At 39.9% G+C, this 16,334-nt stretch overlaps 1 protein-coding gene across 1 annotated transcript in view; it reads left to right on the top strand.

The window, feature by feature from the left end:
• Positions 1-14,713, top strand: part of SLIT2 (slit guidance ligand 2) — a gene marked incomplete at both ends in the record, with an annotated part of 373,384 nt that extends 358,671 nt beyond the window's left edge. Inside the window, 4 exon segments of the mRNA XM_080697867.1 lie at positions 4,413-4,567; positions 12,536-12,824; positions 13,050-13,261; positions 14,472-14,713. Of these exon segments, the coding sequence (XP_080553993.1) occupies positions 4,413-4,567; positions 12,536-12,824; positions 13,050-13,261; positions 14,472-14,713 (898 nt within the window).
• Positions 14,714-16,334: the final 1,621 nt, after the last annotated feature.

The following is a 16,334-nucleotide window of genomic DNA, read 5'->3' as shown; positions in this document are numbered from 1 at the left end:
TGGAATATCAGTGTAGTTTTGATTTGCATCTCCCTGATGGCTAATGATATTGAACATCTTTTAATGTATCTATTGGCAATTTGTATCTCTTTTTTGTGAAATGTCTATTCAATTCAGTTGCCCATTTCTTGAGGGTTATTTGTTTTACTAGTGTAGAGTCTTTTGAGGTATTTGTAAATTCTGGATATTAGCCCTCTATCAGAGTGATGGCTGGTAAAGATCTTCTCCCATTCTGTAGGCTTCCTCTTTAGGTTCTTGATGGTTTCCTTTGATGAGAAGAAACTTTTTCGTTTGATGCCATCCCACTTGTTAATTCTTGCTTTAATTTCCTGTGCTTTGGAAGTCTTGTTGAGAAAGTTACTGCCTGTGCCTACATGTTGGAGTGTTGAGCCTATGTCCTCCTCTAATAACTTCACAGTCTCTGGTCTAATTTCTAAGTCTTTGGTCCATCACAAGTTGATTCCCGTGCAAGGATTTAGTTCCATCTATCTACGAATGGATAGCTAGTTTCCCCAACATCATTTGTTGAAAAGGCCGTCTTTTTTACAGCTTATAAGTTTGGCCCCTTTGACAAAGATCAATTGACTATAAGTGTGTGGGTTTGTTTCTGTTTCTTCTATTCTGTTTGCCTATTGTGCCAATACCATGCTGTTTTTACTACTATTGTTCTGTAGTATAATTTGAGCTCAGGGATTGTGATACATCCTGCATGGTTCTTATTGCAGAAAATCGCTTTGGCTATTCTGGGTCTTTTCTTTCTCCAAATAAAATTCATGACTGATGTTTTCAAGTCTATGAAAAATGTTGTTGGTATTTTGATAGGAATTGCATTGATCTGTAGATCACTTTTGGCAGAATGGCCATTTTGATGATAATTATTCTGCCTATCCATGAGCAAGGGAGATATTTTCATCTTCCAAGATCCTCTTCAATTTAGTTTTTAATGTTTTATGCTTTTCATTGTTCAGTTTTGAGAGAAGAGAGTAGTTGGGCTAGAGTGAGGAAATTTGCAAAAAGAATGGGGAAAAGGAGCAAACAAATACAAAGTAACAAAATAACTTACAAAATTTAACAATTCTAAAACAAAGGCAAAAACAACCTAATGGAAAAAAGGAATAAGAGAGAAAAAAAAGAAAAGACAAAAATAAAAAAGAACCCAAAAAACCCAAACAAACTAGTAAGAATGTGATAAAAAAAAAACGTAAAACAAAAACAAACAAACAAACAAAAAAAACCAGCAGTCCTGCTAATTTATGTATATAGGGCCCAGGCCTGTATAGTATCTGTATGCCTGTTAACTGTTCACTGTGGTAGATTCTAGAGTATATTCCAATGTCTCTCATTGCTCTGTACCCTATTATCAGCTTTTGGACCTACTTTATGAGTGTTTGTGCCCCTCTCTCACCTCTGACAGCTTCAAATTTAGCTTTTAGGACATCAGGTTTCACTGTTAATGAGTTCTGTGTAAGTTCAGCATTCTGCACTTCCCCACCCTAAGCTCTGCACTCTCCAGCCCTGGACCCACACTCTCCGGCTCTGGCTTTGAGCTCTCTGCCCTGGGCTCAAGCCCTCTGCTCTGTACCTTCCAGCTCTGGGCCTTTGCCTCCCTGCTCACACTGGTGAGAATTACTGAGAATTGCTTTGGCAATTCTCGTCCCAGAGTGACTCCCTGTGCAGGTACTGCACCTTGAACACCATAGGTTTTTTTCTGTATCCCTGGCGGTTCTAACTGCATTACCTCCATGATCGGCCACCAAGTCTTAGCCTGCTGGGGTCCCATGGCTAATATGTGTGGTCTTCCACTGAGTTCCCGAATAATGCAAAAGGTTACCTGGCTGTCCTTCAGGCTGGGTCTCTGAAGGGCATGGTACACCACTATGGGTGCCACCTCTGGTGAGTACACCAGCTTTTGGATCTTTTTGTGTGTCCTCGAAGCATGGTGCTAGCCACTTAAGATGTTGGAGCTCTGTGGCTGCTTTCTGCACTTCATGTTCTTGGATTATTTGTTGGAATTTCTTGGGACTTCAGCACCAAAGCCATGCCAATGCTGGCACTCACATTTTGGGCTGTACAATTAACATTTTTCTAAAAAAGGTAAATTAGCTGTGTGTGGTGATTCACACTTGTAATCTCAGCATTTGAGAGGCTGAAACACAAGGATTGAAGGTTCACAGCCTGCCTCAGCTACGTGAAGCCCTCTGCAACTTAGACCTTGTTTCAAAATAAAAAATAAAATATTGGGCTGGGGGGTTATAGCTAGGAGGTAGAATGCCCCTTGGTTCAATTCCCCATACTGTAAAAAAAAAAAGTGAAATTTCTTCCTGAAGAAGATTCCCAAATAGTATTGGGTTATTCATTTAATCATGATGATGGTGGTAGTGGTAGTGGTGGTGGCACAGATACTAATATCTAACATTTAACTTTGACTATGCTGTTCACTTTTTAAATCATATTATTTAGACCTAACAATTAACCATAGTAGGGAGAAATATTTATTATCATTTACTAAAGAGAAATTGAAGCATATTAGTAATCAAATAACTTATCCAAGGTCTATAATAACAATACAAGGATTGAAATACAGATTTATCTGATTCCACAGTTGCTGTGCTTTGCAACTAGCATATACTGCAGCTCAGCAGTTCCACTTAGTAAGAGACTCATGCTAAAGACCAACAAGAGTCTTTATGGAATCTTATTTAGAAAGTAATTTCCTAGTCTATTGTTCTCACTGCCAATTTTGATGGTGTTAAGTGTTGGGATAATTAAATATGTAGAAGGAAAATATATTGACTGACATTTCTAATATATATAATTTGTGTGGTACTAGGGATGGAACTGGAACTCAGGAGCAGTGTGTACCTCTGAGCTACACCCCCAGCCCTATATTTTTATCTTTTTATTTTTTAAAACAGAGTCTCACTGAGTTAGGAAGGGCCTAAGTAGCTGAGGCTGTCTGCAAAACAAGATCTTACAGTCTCAGCTTCTCAAATGCTGGGATTACAAGTGTGCACTACCATGCCTGGCTACTAATTATCTTTTAAAGTTGAATACAAGACAGGCTTTCACATATCACCACACACATCAACTCTTATAACCACTTAAATCAAAAGAATGTCTTTTTTTTTTTTTTTTGGTGGTACTGGGGATGATGGAACCCTTTTACCTCTGGGCCACACTCCCAGACCTATTTTTTATATTTTATTTGGAAACAGGGACTCTTAAGCCAGTGAGGCTGGATTCAAACCTGCACTATCCTCCTGTCTTCACCTCCCAAGTGCGGGGATTACAAGTGTGCGCCACCATGCCCGGCCAAACGTTTTTATATTTGTACAGAATGGTTCAGATTGTCCTCAAATTAAGAAGATTTTTTTCTCTCTATCAGCCAACAACATGAATGGCTCTCTGGGTTCCATCCCCAGACCCACAAAAAATAAATAAATAAATAAATAAATAAATAAATAAATAAATACAAATAAAGTTATAGAAAAGAGATTAGAGTCAGGCATGGTGGCACACACTTATAATTCCAGTACTTGGGAAGCTGAGATAGGAGAATCACAGGTTCATGGCCAGCCTCAGCTACTAAGAAGGCCCTTTGAAATTTAGTGAGACACTGTTTCAAAATAAATAATAAAAAATAGGGCTAGGGGTATAGCTCAAAGGTAGAATGCCCCTAGGTTCAATCCCCAGTATCACAAAAAGAATGAAAGAAAAAGAAATAAGAGAAACACAGTCAATGTTAGATGCCCTGGGTATGACCTGGTTAGACATTTGACTTAACCTGTTATTCCCACCCTTCAGCAAGGACTCTATCACAGTAACACGACTTGAGAAGCATACCTCTAAAATGTGCACAGAAAATAGAGCTATACGTTCTGTTATATGTAATTAGCAGATTTCAAAAACTGCAAAGATCCTCTCAGGTTGGTTTTACTTCTGTTTGTGGATATGTTTAATTCTGATAAGTTCAAATACACAGTGTTAGAAGAGCAGAAGCCAACAATCCCCTGATGTCAGTGTTTCTAGAATATATTTGGCACATTTGTGGGCTCCTTGTATTTTTTAAACTATTTGGAGTAACAGACAGTATCTTAGTAAATGGAGTTTTTATGACATTCAAGACAAAAGGCATAAATTATCCTTTGTAATTTCTATGTATTGAGAAGATGTGAGTAGATAATAAATAAACCATTCATTTCTAATTCTCTCAGTGGAAGAACATATTTTGTGTCCAGTTCCTGAGAACTTTAAATAGTCTCCTCAAAAAATATCCTTTAAAAATCAAATTTCTTAATGTTGGTTATGACTGTCTTTTCTTAAGCAATGCCTACTAGTGTTTACATTTTAACTCTTTTTTTCTTTACTAAAAAGAAAGTGGAAGGACCAGCTAAGTTGTTTTCCCATTGCAGTGTGGAGACTATCAACGATGGAAATTTCCACATTGTGGAGTTGCTTGCCCTCGACCAGAGTCTTTCTCTCTCTGTGGATGGAGGCAGCCCCAAAATTATCACCAACTTATCAAAACAGTCTACTCTGAATTTTGATTCCCCACTCTATGTCGGAGGTAAGCTTCTTCCAAATTCATTGGATCCACAAACCCTGCGGTGATTTCCATCATAGACTAATTCTGAAGTTGATGATGCGTGGAGTCATGGTTGCTGGCCAATAGTGATCAGTCACTGGAAGATGGAAGTATAGAACCGTAAGAGCTGGATGTGGGTGCTAAGGGACCGTTTTATAATCTTAACTCTGTATCATCAAGATAGAAATGATATTAATATTTATTTTGTGTCTACCATATTCTAGGTGTTATATACATCCTTTCATATAATCTTATATGTATCTGGTCTCTAGAAAAAGAAAGTTTGCTAGTGGCCAAACCAAACAATAGAGAAGATGTTGAAACAAATGTGAAGCAAACTCTGGGTGTGAGGACCACCATCCTAGTTCCCTTAATGGCAGACCCTCCCAGCTCAGTCAGATATTACTATGCTGTGGTTCCTACATGGCTAGCTGCTAGTTTATGTAAATTATGGGATAATTATCAGTGGAAATCAATGAATAAATTAATGACTTAAATGTACAAATTGTGTTGGACACACAGGAAGTTTTTCTGCTTAGCGAGGACCTTAAGGTAAATGAACAAGAGCAAAGGTTAGGAAGGTAGGTTAGAACCGGAAATGACAGACTGCAGACTCTGGACTTCATTTTTATTTGGAGGAGCAAGTCTGAACTGGACACTTAGAATGTGATAGCACATACCTGTAATCTCAGTACTGGAGAGGCTAAGACAGAAGGACTTTGGGTTCAGGATCAGCCTCAGCAAATTAACAAGGCCCTCAGCAACCTAGTGAGATCATGTTTAAAAAAAAATAAAATATGGATGGAGATGTAATCCAGAGATAGAAAATTGATGGGTTCAGTCCCCAGTGCCACAGAAGAAAATTTATAAAGGAATTTCAAAACTCAGGTAAAGGATAAAGGGAGTGATGTTAACTTGAAATGCATTGAATTAGATTAAATTGAGTTGGTGAAATTATTTACCAAAAAAATAAGCTAAAGCTTCTGAACAAGTCAGTGTACCAAATTTATTCACCATAACAGATATTTTCATGAAGTTTACATCATTCCCTGAAAAATAGTAACTATAAAATGCTCTACAATAAGCCCAGTGTGGTGGTACACCCTTGTAATTCTAATACTCAGGAGGCTTATATGATATTGTCCTCTAAGTCCAGAGCATTTCTGTATTTAATAATTTTAGTAGTAGAAAACTTGTAACACTTTGAGTTTGATTTCTTAGAAATAATTTATAGTCTTTAGTTTAATTTGCTAAATATCTAATGGAGCGCCTACACTAGGCTGGGAAATGACTTAGTGGATACATGGGAAAGAAAGATGAAAAAGTGTTCCTTCTGCTCCCAGGGAAGTGGACATGGAGATGCATCTTCTAGAAACTACCATGCCTTGTAATTAAGATACTGGATGCTGAGTCTACTCAGCAAGTTGGCTGATCCATTGCTTCACAGGAATCTTGACCATGAGAATGACTAAAAACAAAAGCTTTTGATTCTTTTTTTAACCTCTTTTTTATTATGTTTTATTGGTGCATTGTATTTATACATCATAATGGGGTAAGAAAAAAACGTATGTGGGCATAAATGCACACATCACCCAGGCAGCCCCCACCCAGTCCCCACCTCACTCCCTCCCCATCCCTCCTTCCCAAGCTTGGTTTAGTGGTTGACTTCGGTATGAATAAGCACATCATGTGCTTTAAAGTGTCTCCCTCTCCCCACCTCCCATCCCCACAGTTAGGTTGTCTTATTTGCCCCTCATTTGTCACCTGGAGTTCCTCCTATGACCCCATTTACCCTAACGTTCACATACTAGGGAAAGCATCTGATTCCTTATTTTTTTGTGACTGACTAATCTCACTTAGCATAATGTCCTCAAGATCCATCTATTTCCCTGAAAATACCACAATTGTATTTTTTATGGCTGAGTAAAATTCCATTGTGTACATATCCCACAGTTTTGTAATACATTCATCTGTTGATGGACATCTTGGCTGGTTCCAAAGTTGGGCTATGGTGAATTGTGTAGCTATGAACATAGATACACATGCATTAATTTGGTAGTTTGGTTTCCTGTCTTTTGGGTAGATACCCAGAAGAGGTATTGCTGGATCGAATGGTAGATCTGTTCCCATTCTTCTGAGGATTCTCCATACTGTTTTCCAAAGTGGTTGCACTAATTTTCAGTCCCACCAACAATGTTTTAGAGTTCCCACTTCTCCACATCCTCGCCAGCATTTGTTGTTGTTTGTGTTTTGAATGATTGCCATTCTAGTTGGAGTTAGGTGAAATCTCAGGGTAGTTTTGATTTGCATCTCTCTGATTGCCAATGATGTTGAACATTTTTTCATGCATTTATTGGCCATTTGAATTTCTTCTTTTGTTAAGTGTCTATTTAGTTTACTTGCCCATTTTTTGATTGGATGATTTGTTTTATTAGAGTTGAGTTTATTGAGTTTTCTATATATTCTAGATATTAGTCCTCTATCGGAGGGGTAGGTAGCTGTTGGCTCTCAATTGAGGTTCTTGACAGTTTCCTTTGCTGAACAGAAGCTCTTCAATTTCATGAAAACCCATGCATTGATTTGCCTTTTGGTTTGTTGTGCCTTTGGGGTCTTGTTGAGAAAGTTTTTATCTGTGCCTATGTTTTGCAGTGCTGGACCTATGCCCTCTTTGAGGAGCCTTAAGCTCTCTGGTCTAATTTCCAAGTCTTTGATCCATCTTGAATTGACTCTTGTGCAGGGTGAGAAAGTGGGATTAATTTCCAATTTTCTGCATATTGTTAACCAGTTTTGCCAACACCATTTGTTGAAGAGGCTATCTTTTTTCCAGTGTATGTTTTTGGCCCCTTTGTAAAAAATTAATTGGCTGAAAGTATGTGGACTTGTTTCTGGGTCTTCTATTCTACTCCATTGGTCTATATATCCATTTTTGTGCCAGTACCATGCTGTTTTTATTACAATGGCTTTGTAGTATAGTTTCAGGTATTATGATTCTTCCTGCATGGTTTTTGTTGCTGAGAAGTACTTTGGCTATTCTGGACCTTTTGTTATTCCAAATAAATTTAAGGACTGATTTTTCTATGTCTGTGAGGAATTATCTTAGTAGTTTAATGGGCATTGCATTGAAACTGTAGATCATTTTTGGAAGTATGGTCATTTTGATAATATTTATTCTATCCGTGAGCATGGAAGAATTTTCCATTTTCTAAGATCTTCTTCGATTTCTTTTTCCAATGTTTTATAATTTCCTTTGTAGAGATTTTATCTCCTTGGTTAGGTTACTTCCTAAGTATTTTATTTTTTATGGGTGATCTTGAGTGGAAGTGTTTTCTGAATTTCTTTTTCAGTGGCTTTATGGTTGGTGTATAGAAAAGCTTCTGATTTTTTAAGATTTATTTTGTATTCAGACACTTGACTGAATTTGTTGATCAGTTCTATAAGCCTTTTGGATGAGATTATTGGGGTGGATGAAATGGGTTACAGTCACATCAGGATATGAAATAAAAAGAATTATATTCATTAAGCACATGTTATGTCCCTAACACAGTGTCTCTTACATCATCTTCATTCTTAGAAACCTTAGGAACTAGATACTATTTTCTTCATCCAAGATCACAGAGCAATTATATCGTAGATACTTTACTCAAGTCCAGGTCTGCCTAACTCCAGAGTCCCTTGCTTTGCCACTCACTTCTTAACAAAAAGCAAAAAAGGAAGAAATCTATGTTATGTGGCTTTTAGTTTCTTATTTCTGGACTTGTCCTTCACTTGACTCTATTATGCTTTCATTAGAAACCATTTCATTAATTTTTAAAAAACCCTTTAGAATATGGTGCTTTTTTAAAAATTACAGGATGAGATTGGTTTGGTCAGAACATTTTTTTAGGTTCTAAGGATAAAAACAGGGGCATTCTACTTGAGAGCTATACCCCCATCCCTATTTTTCATTCTTTATTTTTAAACAAGGTTTCATTGAGTTGCAAAGGACCTCACTAAATAGCTCAAGCTGACCATGAACCACGATCCTCCTGTATCAGCCTCCCAAATGCTGGGATGCCAAGCATGCACCATCACACTTGGCTCCAGAACATTTTTCAAATAAGTGGGGGGAGAGCCGGGCGTGATAGCACACTCTGGTAATCCCAGTACTTGGGAAGCTGAGACAGGAGGATCGCTCATGTTCAAAGCTAGCCTCAGCCACTTAATGAGACTCTCAGCAACTTAGTGAGACCCTGCTTCTAAATAAAATATAAAATAGGCCTGGGAGTGTAGGCTGGAGTTTGAAAGCCCCTGGGTTCCATCCCCACTATCCCCCCCCCAAAAAAAGAAAAAGAAAAAAGAGGGGAGGAGTTTTAAATTCTAAAATAAAAAGTGTTAATCCTTCTGAGATTAGAAGTCCCAGAGGAATCCACAAAGCATCTCTGTCCACTTAGGCCTTGAAGACAGCACCTCCATCCCAGCCTCAGTGCCAGACAGTTCCTTGAGCCTAGTGCCTTCAGTTTAGAGTGTGGTCTCAAGAATGACTTGGATTTTAAAAATCCAAGGAACTGTTACGACCAAAGCCTTGAAGACCGCATGGCAGGGACATGAGAATCTGAGTCAGCAGAGGAAAGAAGAAAACAAGTTCAGTTTAAAAACAGGGCCACTCCTCAAGGAGGACAGCCCAAAGTTGGTGTGGCCAAAGCCTTGGCCCCCTCCAGAAGTGTTCTCTGCAGAATGGAGAGGCAACTTACCCTCCCCTTGGCTTATTACCTGCCTGTCATATAAACGCCAAAACAATGAGTCTTAATGTATAACAGTCCAGCCAGACCATTTATTATCTAATTGTGTGTGTGGTAAGGGGGAGGGAGGATAAGACCCAGACATAAAGATCCATGCATATATGTCACATCATCTTCTGGTGCTGCCGTTGACAAAAGGCCTCAGTCTTTATACTTGATACCTTTCCTGTCTCTTGGAAGCACATAGAATCTAAGTCTAAAAATTGTTTATCAAATTATCTATTGATTGATGGATTAAATTTCAACTAAGATCCATGGCCCAGAGAAAGGGCTTTTCAAAATAATTCATTAGCTTCTTTTTTATCAATTCAGGTCTTGTTCCCTAACCCAATGCATAAGATGCTTGACTTATAGTACTTCTATTTTTTTTTTTTTTTTTTGCAGGTCTGGGGATGGAACCCAGAGGCATTTGACCCCCAAGATACATCCCCTACCCTATTTTTAATTCTTTGTTTTTTGAAACAGGGTCTCACTAAGTTGCAGAGGGCCTCACTAAGTAGCTGAGGCTGTCTGCGAACCACGATCCTCCCGATCCTCCTGTCTCAGCCTCTCAAATGCAGGGATTACAAGTGTGCGCCACCACGCCCAGCTGACTTATGGTACTTCTTGGAAGGGAATGTAGCATAGGTCAGAACATTTTTCAGAAATGGAGGAAAAAATTTCCAATCTCTTAAATTAAGAGCATTAATCCTTCTGAGGATAAAAGGCCCAGAAGAGGCCTTGGGTTTATATTTAGACCAGGTCTTTTTCATGATATTCCTTGGAAAGCCCTATGTATGTATATAATATAGAAACATCATTTGCAAATGATTATGCTCAAAGCCAGAACTTCCTTACCTAATGGTGAGATTCAGACCTAGAAGGGACACCTCACTATTTCTCCCAGCTGTGGAGTTTTGCCAATCTTTATTTAGTCTTGACATGTGTACATAGGGCATTACACCTCCATCGAAATGAGCTATGAAAAATCGTTTTGAACAAACTTCATTTGTGACCTTTGAAGAAAGGCCCACAACTGTGCAGAAGTTAAAACCCACATGTTTATGATGTATGAGTGTTATTAAGTAAGAAAAACTTACCCTAGACCAAGAAACTTGCCATCAGTAGTCCTCTCCTGGAAATAGTAAATCTCATTGCTCTTATCCTGTGGCAGCAGCCTAATTTCCGAGGCCTGATAGGCACACACAAAAAGCCTGCGCTCGTAGAACTTCAAAGCCAAGACACATAATTCAGTACCTGTCCAGGTGGGACCAAGGATCACCTACATCATTATCACCTGCACTGCATGTTGGCATTTAGAATTCCACCCCTGCCTCCTCCCTGCAGGATCATAAGCTCAAGATGGAGAAACACCTGGGAAGCTGCCTTTTGAACATGACCTCTGATAGTCCCTGTGTGTGCCAAGCTTGGAAGCAGCTGTTCTGCTCCATCTGCTCATGATCTAGATGGGAATACGTTGCCCCAGAGAAAGGAAGTGTGTGGCCTAAATATACTCAAAACCAAAAAATAAAAGGCTCGACCTCTAGCTTCTTGGTTTTGTACACCAGGGTGCCTGACTTTGGTGTCTGCTGGGATTCAGATGGGGTTCTTTTGAATGGGAAAAGGGACAGTGGTATAAGGTGGGACCCTGAGAGAGCTGTAGTTTTCAATAACTATAACCAACAAATCCTCTGGAGAGGGAGAGCTTGGATCTTCCTGATTTAGCGAGCTAGAGACAAGTACTAGGGGACATCGCAGCTCGGAAGGCCTCTGGCTCTCCTTCTATCCCACAGTGACCTCTCCTCCTCCTGTAGGATACTATCCAAGAACTATTTCTGGATCTGGCCAGGGCCATGGAAAGATTCCTCCATTTTGCCAAAACTAGAGTTCCCACTAATTATTTTGCCAAAATGAGAGTCATTACACTGACGGCCGTCAGTGAAATGTATCTGTACCAAGATTGCAAACACTCTGTTTTTAAGGGATTTATTTTGTATTGCTGATATTTTTGGGGAGGAGATAAAGACCTCACTCTCAATTAGCAAGGAAAATATGGGATGCCAATGAGGTGCTTTCCTGATAAGAAGGAGGGGCGAGTCTTACAGGCACCGACCTCCTTGACTTAGCTGGGGACCTTGCCCTTGGTGCACTCTTGAGTATTTGCTAATTTCTAATTTGACAGGGCTGGGGTGCATGGTCACGGTGAAGGCCAGCTCTGGCCCTCTGGGACTTGGTGAGCCATACCTGGACTTCAGAACTGAGGAGGTTTGCTCATCAGCCTTATTTTAACCCCATATAGCTGGGTGACATGAAACATGTAACCCAACCTCTCTGAGTACTGGTCCTTTGTCATTACAATAATGGAGAGATAGCTGGGCATGGTGGTACAAGTCTCTAATCCCAATATTTGGCTAACTGAGCTCACCAGCCTCAGCTATTTAAGTTAGAACCTGTTTCAAAATAAAGCTTTTTAAAAAGGGCTGGGGGTATAGTTCTGAGGTAGAACATCCCTGGGTTCAATCTCCAGTACCATAAATATCTTAATTAATTTAATTAAGTATAGAATTAGCCAGAGGATTTCAAACTGCTTTGTAGAGCTGTTGGCTTCCTGGGGGAGAGGTTTTAAGGTCTGAAATGGGTAGAAGCATAGAGAGAAAGGAACACTAATCTTTCCACCAATTTTATTGCAAATACAGTATTATGTATGTATGCATCTCTACAAAGTTTTGTTTGGAACAAATTTTGAGAAATAATGATACAAGTCAAGGATGGTAAAGCAGTTATTATAATAAGATAAAAAATTTTACCCAAATAAAAGAAGAAAGGCATTGATAAATAGAAAATGTAGACTAGAACCAAATGGAAATTTTAGAACTGTAAGACCAATGTTTTAGAACTGTAAAACCAATATTAGTTGGATTATAGTTAATTTGGTGATGGAACAGATAAAAAGAAAAAAATAATGATTGAACACCAGGAAACATATCTCTTTCTTCTATTTGTGCATTAGAAGTACTTAGAACATCTTCCCAAAACAAAAACAATTCATCTCTCTTCTTCACCCTTCCACTTCCCACTCAGCCTGATTTATTAGAGCTGGATGAAGGTCCCAAGCATCAGGATTTCTGAATAGCAAATGGCTAAAGGTCCCCCAAAGAGCTGGACCTTTGACTGATGTGGTATCCCTCCCTAGGCATGCCCGGGAAGAACAATGTGGCATCTCTACGCCAAGCTCCTGGGCAGAATGGCACGAGCTTCCATGGCTGCATCCGGAACCTTTACATCAACAGCGAGCTGCAAGACTTCCGGAAGGTACCCATGCAGACGGGCATCCTGCCAGGCTGTGAGCCGTGCCACAAGAAGGTGTGTGCCCACGGCACATGCCAGCCCAGCAGCCAGGCGGGCTTCACCTGCGAGTGCGAGGAAGGATGGATGGGGCCCCTCTGTGACCAGCGGACCAATGACCCCTGTCTTGGAAACAAGTAAGTTTGGACTGCGTGGTAGTTGCATACATATGCTCAGCCCTCAACGCGAAACCCAAGAGAGGAAGGAAAGCATGCAGCGGGTGTAGAGAGAAAGAAATCCACCCATCAGCTCCCGTTCCTTGTAGTCATTCAGTCACCCTCCATTCCTCCTGCATCTCACCTCCATCCATTCCACCCTCCTCCACCCAAGCATTTTCATTCCGATTTCCTCCTCCCCTGTAGATGCGTCCATGGCACCTGCTTGCCCATCAATGCGTTCTCCTACAGCTGTAAGTGCCTGGAGGGCCACGGAGGCGTCCTCTGTGATGAAGAAGAGGATCTGTTTAACCCCTGCCAGACCCTCAAGTGTAAGCACGGGAAATGCAGGCTCTCAGGACTCGGGCAGCCCTACTGCGAATGCAGCAGCGGATACACCGGGGACAGCTGCGACCGAGGTGAGCCGGTTACTTCTCTTGCCAAAGCAACAGGGCTGCCCGTCTTTGTTAAAAGGAAACAGAGTGAGAGAAATAGACAGGCAGAGAAAGAGAGGAGTGCAGTTGCTGCTGCTGATTTATTTTCCAGTGTCGTTAGAGGAACAAGATGGGAAGTGTCCGTAACTCTATGGTAACTCCACTGTACCTCCCCCTTAAAGTTTTACATGATGATGTCTTGTCCCGATTAAAATTTGTGGTGCAAGTGCGCCTTTTACCTTCTGTAAAGCACATTTACTTCATCCACCTGCTACCTTTACCTGCTCTTTGTATTTATATATACGAAGAATATTTATATATATTACTAATTTATCTCCTGGCACAGAGAAGATAGAGTGCATGATTCTGTGATGGCCTTAGTAGAAAATCATCTTTGGCCTTTGAATCGAATGATTTAGCGCAGCAAATCGGGCAGGTGAGGGGGATGGAATCAGGCTGCCTGTCTGGCCCTCCTCTCCCTGCTCTTTAGTCTCTGGATCAGGACCTGCCTCTCTTCCAGCTGGCAAAGACTTTGTTTTGTGCATCCGTGGGATGAGACAAGATGAACGTGCCTGCGGAAGCTTTTAGCAGATGTCTCTTTTTTTGAACTACTTCATCCTAGAGTAATTTATGAACTTAGTGGAATGTTGCTTGTATTAAGTAACAGATTGGATAATATTAAACTCCAGGTCTAATAAATTAGATTGCATTCTGTCTGAATGGCTCCCCATGGTAAACAAAACCAGCTGTTAAGAGTGTAAAAACAGAAGAAAGTCTATTTTTTTCCCTTTTTTTTTCTGCCATAAAGGAAGAGGTTTAGGAATCAATTTTCTTGTCAGTATAATCGCATTGTATTTATAGTCCACATACAGAGCATTCGCTTTACGGGAAATAAAGGCCCAAAAGAAGTTGGTATTTTTTAAGACCCCCAGCTCATATATATTATTATATATACTATATATGTATGTGTGTGTGTATATATATATACACACACATACATATATAGTATATATAATAATATATATTATATGTTATATATTATATATAACAATATATAATATGTTTGTAAACATAACACTAAAAATAGCAATTAAAAATAGAGATTGCAGAGCTAGAATTGAGAGGTGGATTCAGAGTCAAGCTATACAACTCATAGGGAATAGCCTTAAAATGCTCGGGCTTTGTTCTTTTCTAGAAATCTCCTGTCGAGGAGAACGCATAAGAGATTATTACCAGAAGCAGCAGGGCTACGCGGCCTGCCAGACCACCAAGAAGGTCTCTCGCTTGGAGTGTAAAGGCGGCTGTGCCGGGGGCCAGTGCTGTGGGCCTCTGAGAAGCAAGCGGCGGAAATACTCTTTCGAATGTACCGATGGGTCTTCGTTTGTGGACGAGGTCGAGAAGGTGGTGAAGTGCGGCTGCACGAGGTGCGCGTCCTAAGCGCCTCCCAGCAGCCGGCCCCGAGGTCGTCCACCCCTTGACCACGTCGGACTAATTCATGCTTCATAGTGGAAATATTTGAAATATATTGTAAAATACAGAACGGACTTATTTTTATTATGAGAATAAAGACCTTTTTTTCTGCCTTTGGAAAAAAAATAATTAATAATAAAAGACATGCTTGAACTAAAGCTTCCCGGACACTGGAGGCATTAGGACAACGATGGGAACCATCGCAACACAGATTTCGTCTTTGGAACAAGCTGAAGACCCGCAGAAGCACAAACACGGGAGCCTGAGCAGCTGAGGTGCCCAGCCTCAGAGCTGCATCACCTGGATCACAGCAGTGCCTCAGCGAGCAGACCAAGCACAGGCCTGCGCAGGAGCCTGCCAGGCAGGGGGTGGAATTCCAGAGTTCACAGAGCAGACGGGCGGGAGAGGTTTTGTGCAGAATACGAAGTATCCTCAGGACCCGGGTTCCGTTCGTGAGAGGCGACGAGAGTGGAGTGCTACAATAGTTTTGTTTTTTTTCCTTTTTAAATGCCAGCATGTCATCAGAAACAGCACACGAAAGTGTTTATCTACAGTTTTCCAGTATTATTTTTTGTAATATAAATGATAAAGGAGATGATAAAGAACCAATAGATTATTGATAAAGAAATTAGTAAATAATATGAATTTTTGTTTCTATGAGTTCTAAACAGCCCTATACAGTATTCAGTTTCAACGAGGAATATTTATTGTATCAAAGTACATTGTACTTAATGTTTTAGGCCAACCTTTTGCTGTTTCTCGATGCTTTAATATATATTAATTTATAATTATCCTGGTTTTTTTGTACATTTCAAACTTAAACATCAGGATTTTTTTTTTTTTTTTGGCAATAGTACTAATATAGGATGTTATCTTGGGATAAATAAGTGCTGGTCTGTTTGTTGACCGTAACTTCTGACCACCGGTGTCACTGACCTACTGGCCCCATTCAGAGAACCTGCCAAGACAAGAGAAGACAGGGCACATCTGTTAGAGACAGCCATTGCATAGAAAAGATGACCGTTCTCTGCAGCACATTCTCTCACGAAAGAGATGGTGCATAGCAATCGATGCCAGGAAGTAGACACCTTTTACAAATTAGTATTTCCTTGACTTTTTTTTTTTTTTGCCCTTTCATTGAGAGTGAGGTGGGGAAAAGAAAGACTGTCATGTCAAAAAATATACTTTTTTCCCAAACAATAAAACTCCCTTATAACTTTAATGTTCCTCCATGTTAACATGTTTGCTGCTAAATTACAATGTAGAATTGATGATTTATAGTCGACTGTGCTCTTCCCTCATTAAATCCCAGGGTGCCCTGTAAAGATGCAGATGTTTCTTGCAAAAAAAAAAAAAATCCTTTTTTTCTAACAAAGAAATTAGATGTACATGTATAATTCTGTGTGCTTTGTCTTTCTCCAGACTAATATCAGTTACACTACTGATGTTTATAAATTAAACAGATATTTACTTCATTAACAGCTTGGTGGTTTTCTTAGAATGTGCACAGTACATAGAGGCCCTTCCTTAAGAATTTGTGGGTAAAAGTGATACAGAAGGAACAAGGAAAACAAGGAAGATGAACATA

This window comes from Muscardinus avellanarius (assembly GCF_963383645.1).
Source record: "Muscardinus avellanarius genome assembly, chromosome: 6".
In the NCBI taxonomy this organism is placed as follows: Eukaryota; Metazoa; Chordata; class Mammalia; order Rodentia; family Gliridae; genus Muscardinus; species Muscardinus avellanarius.
Note: the sequence above shows the minus strand (reverse complement) of the source record. Positions and strands in the feature narration are given on the sequence as shown.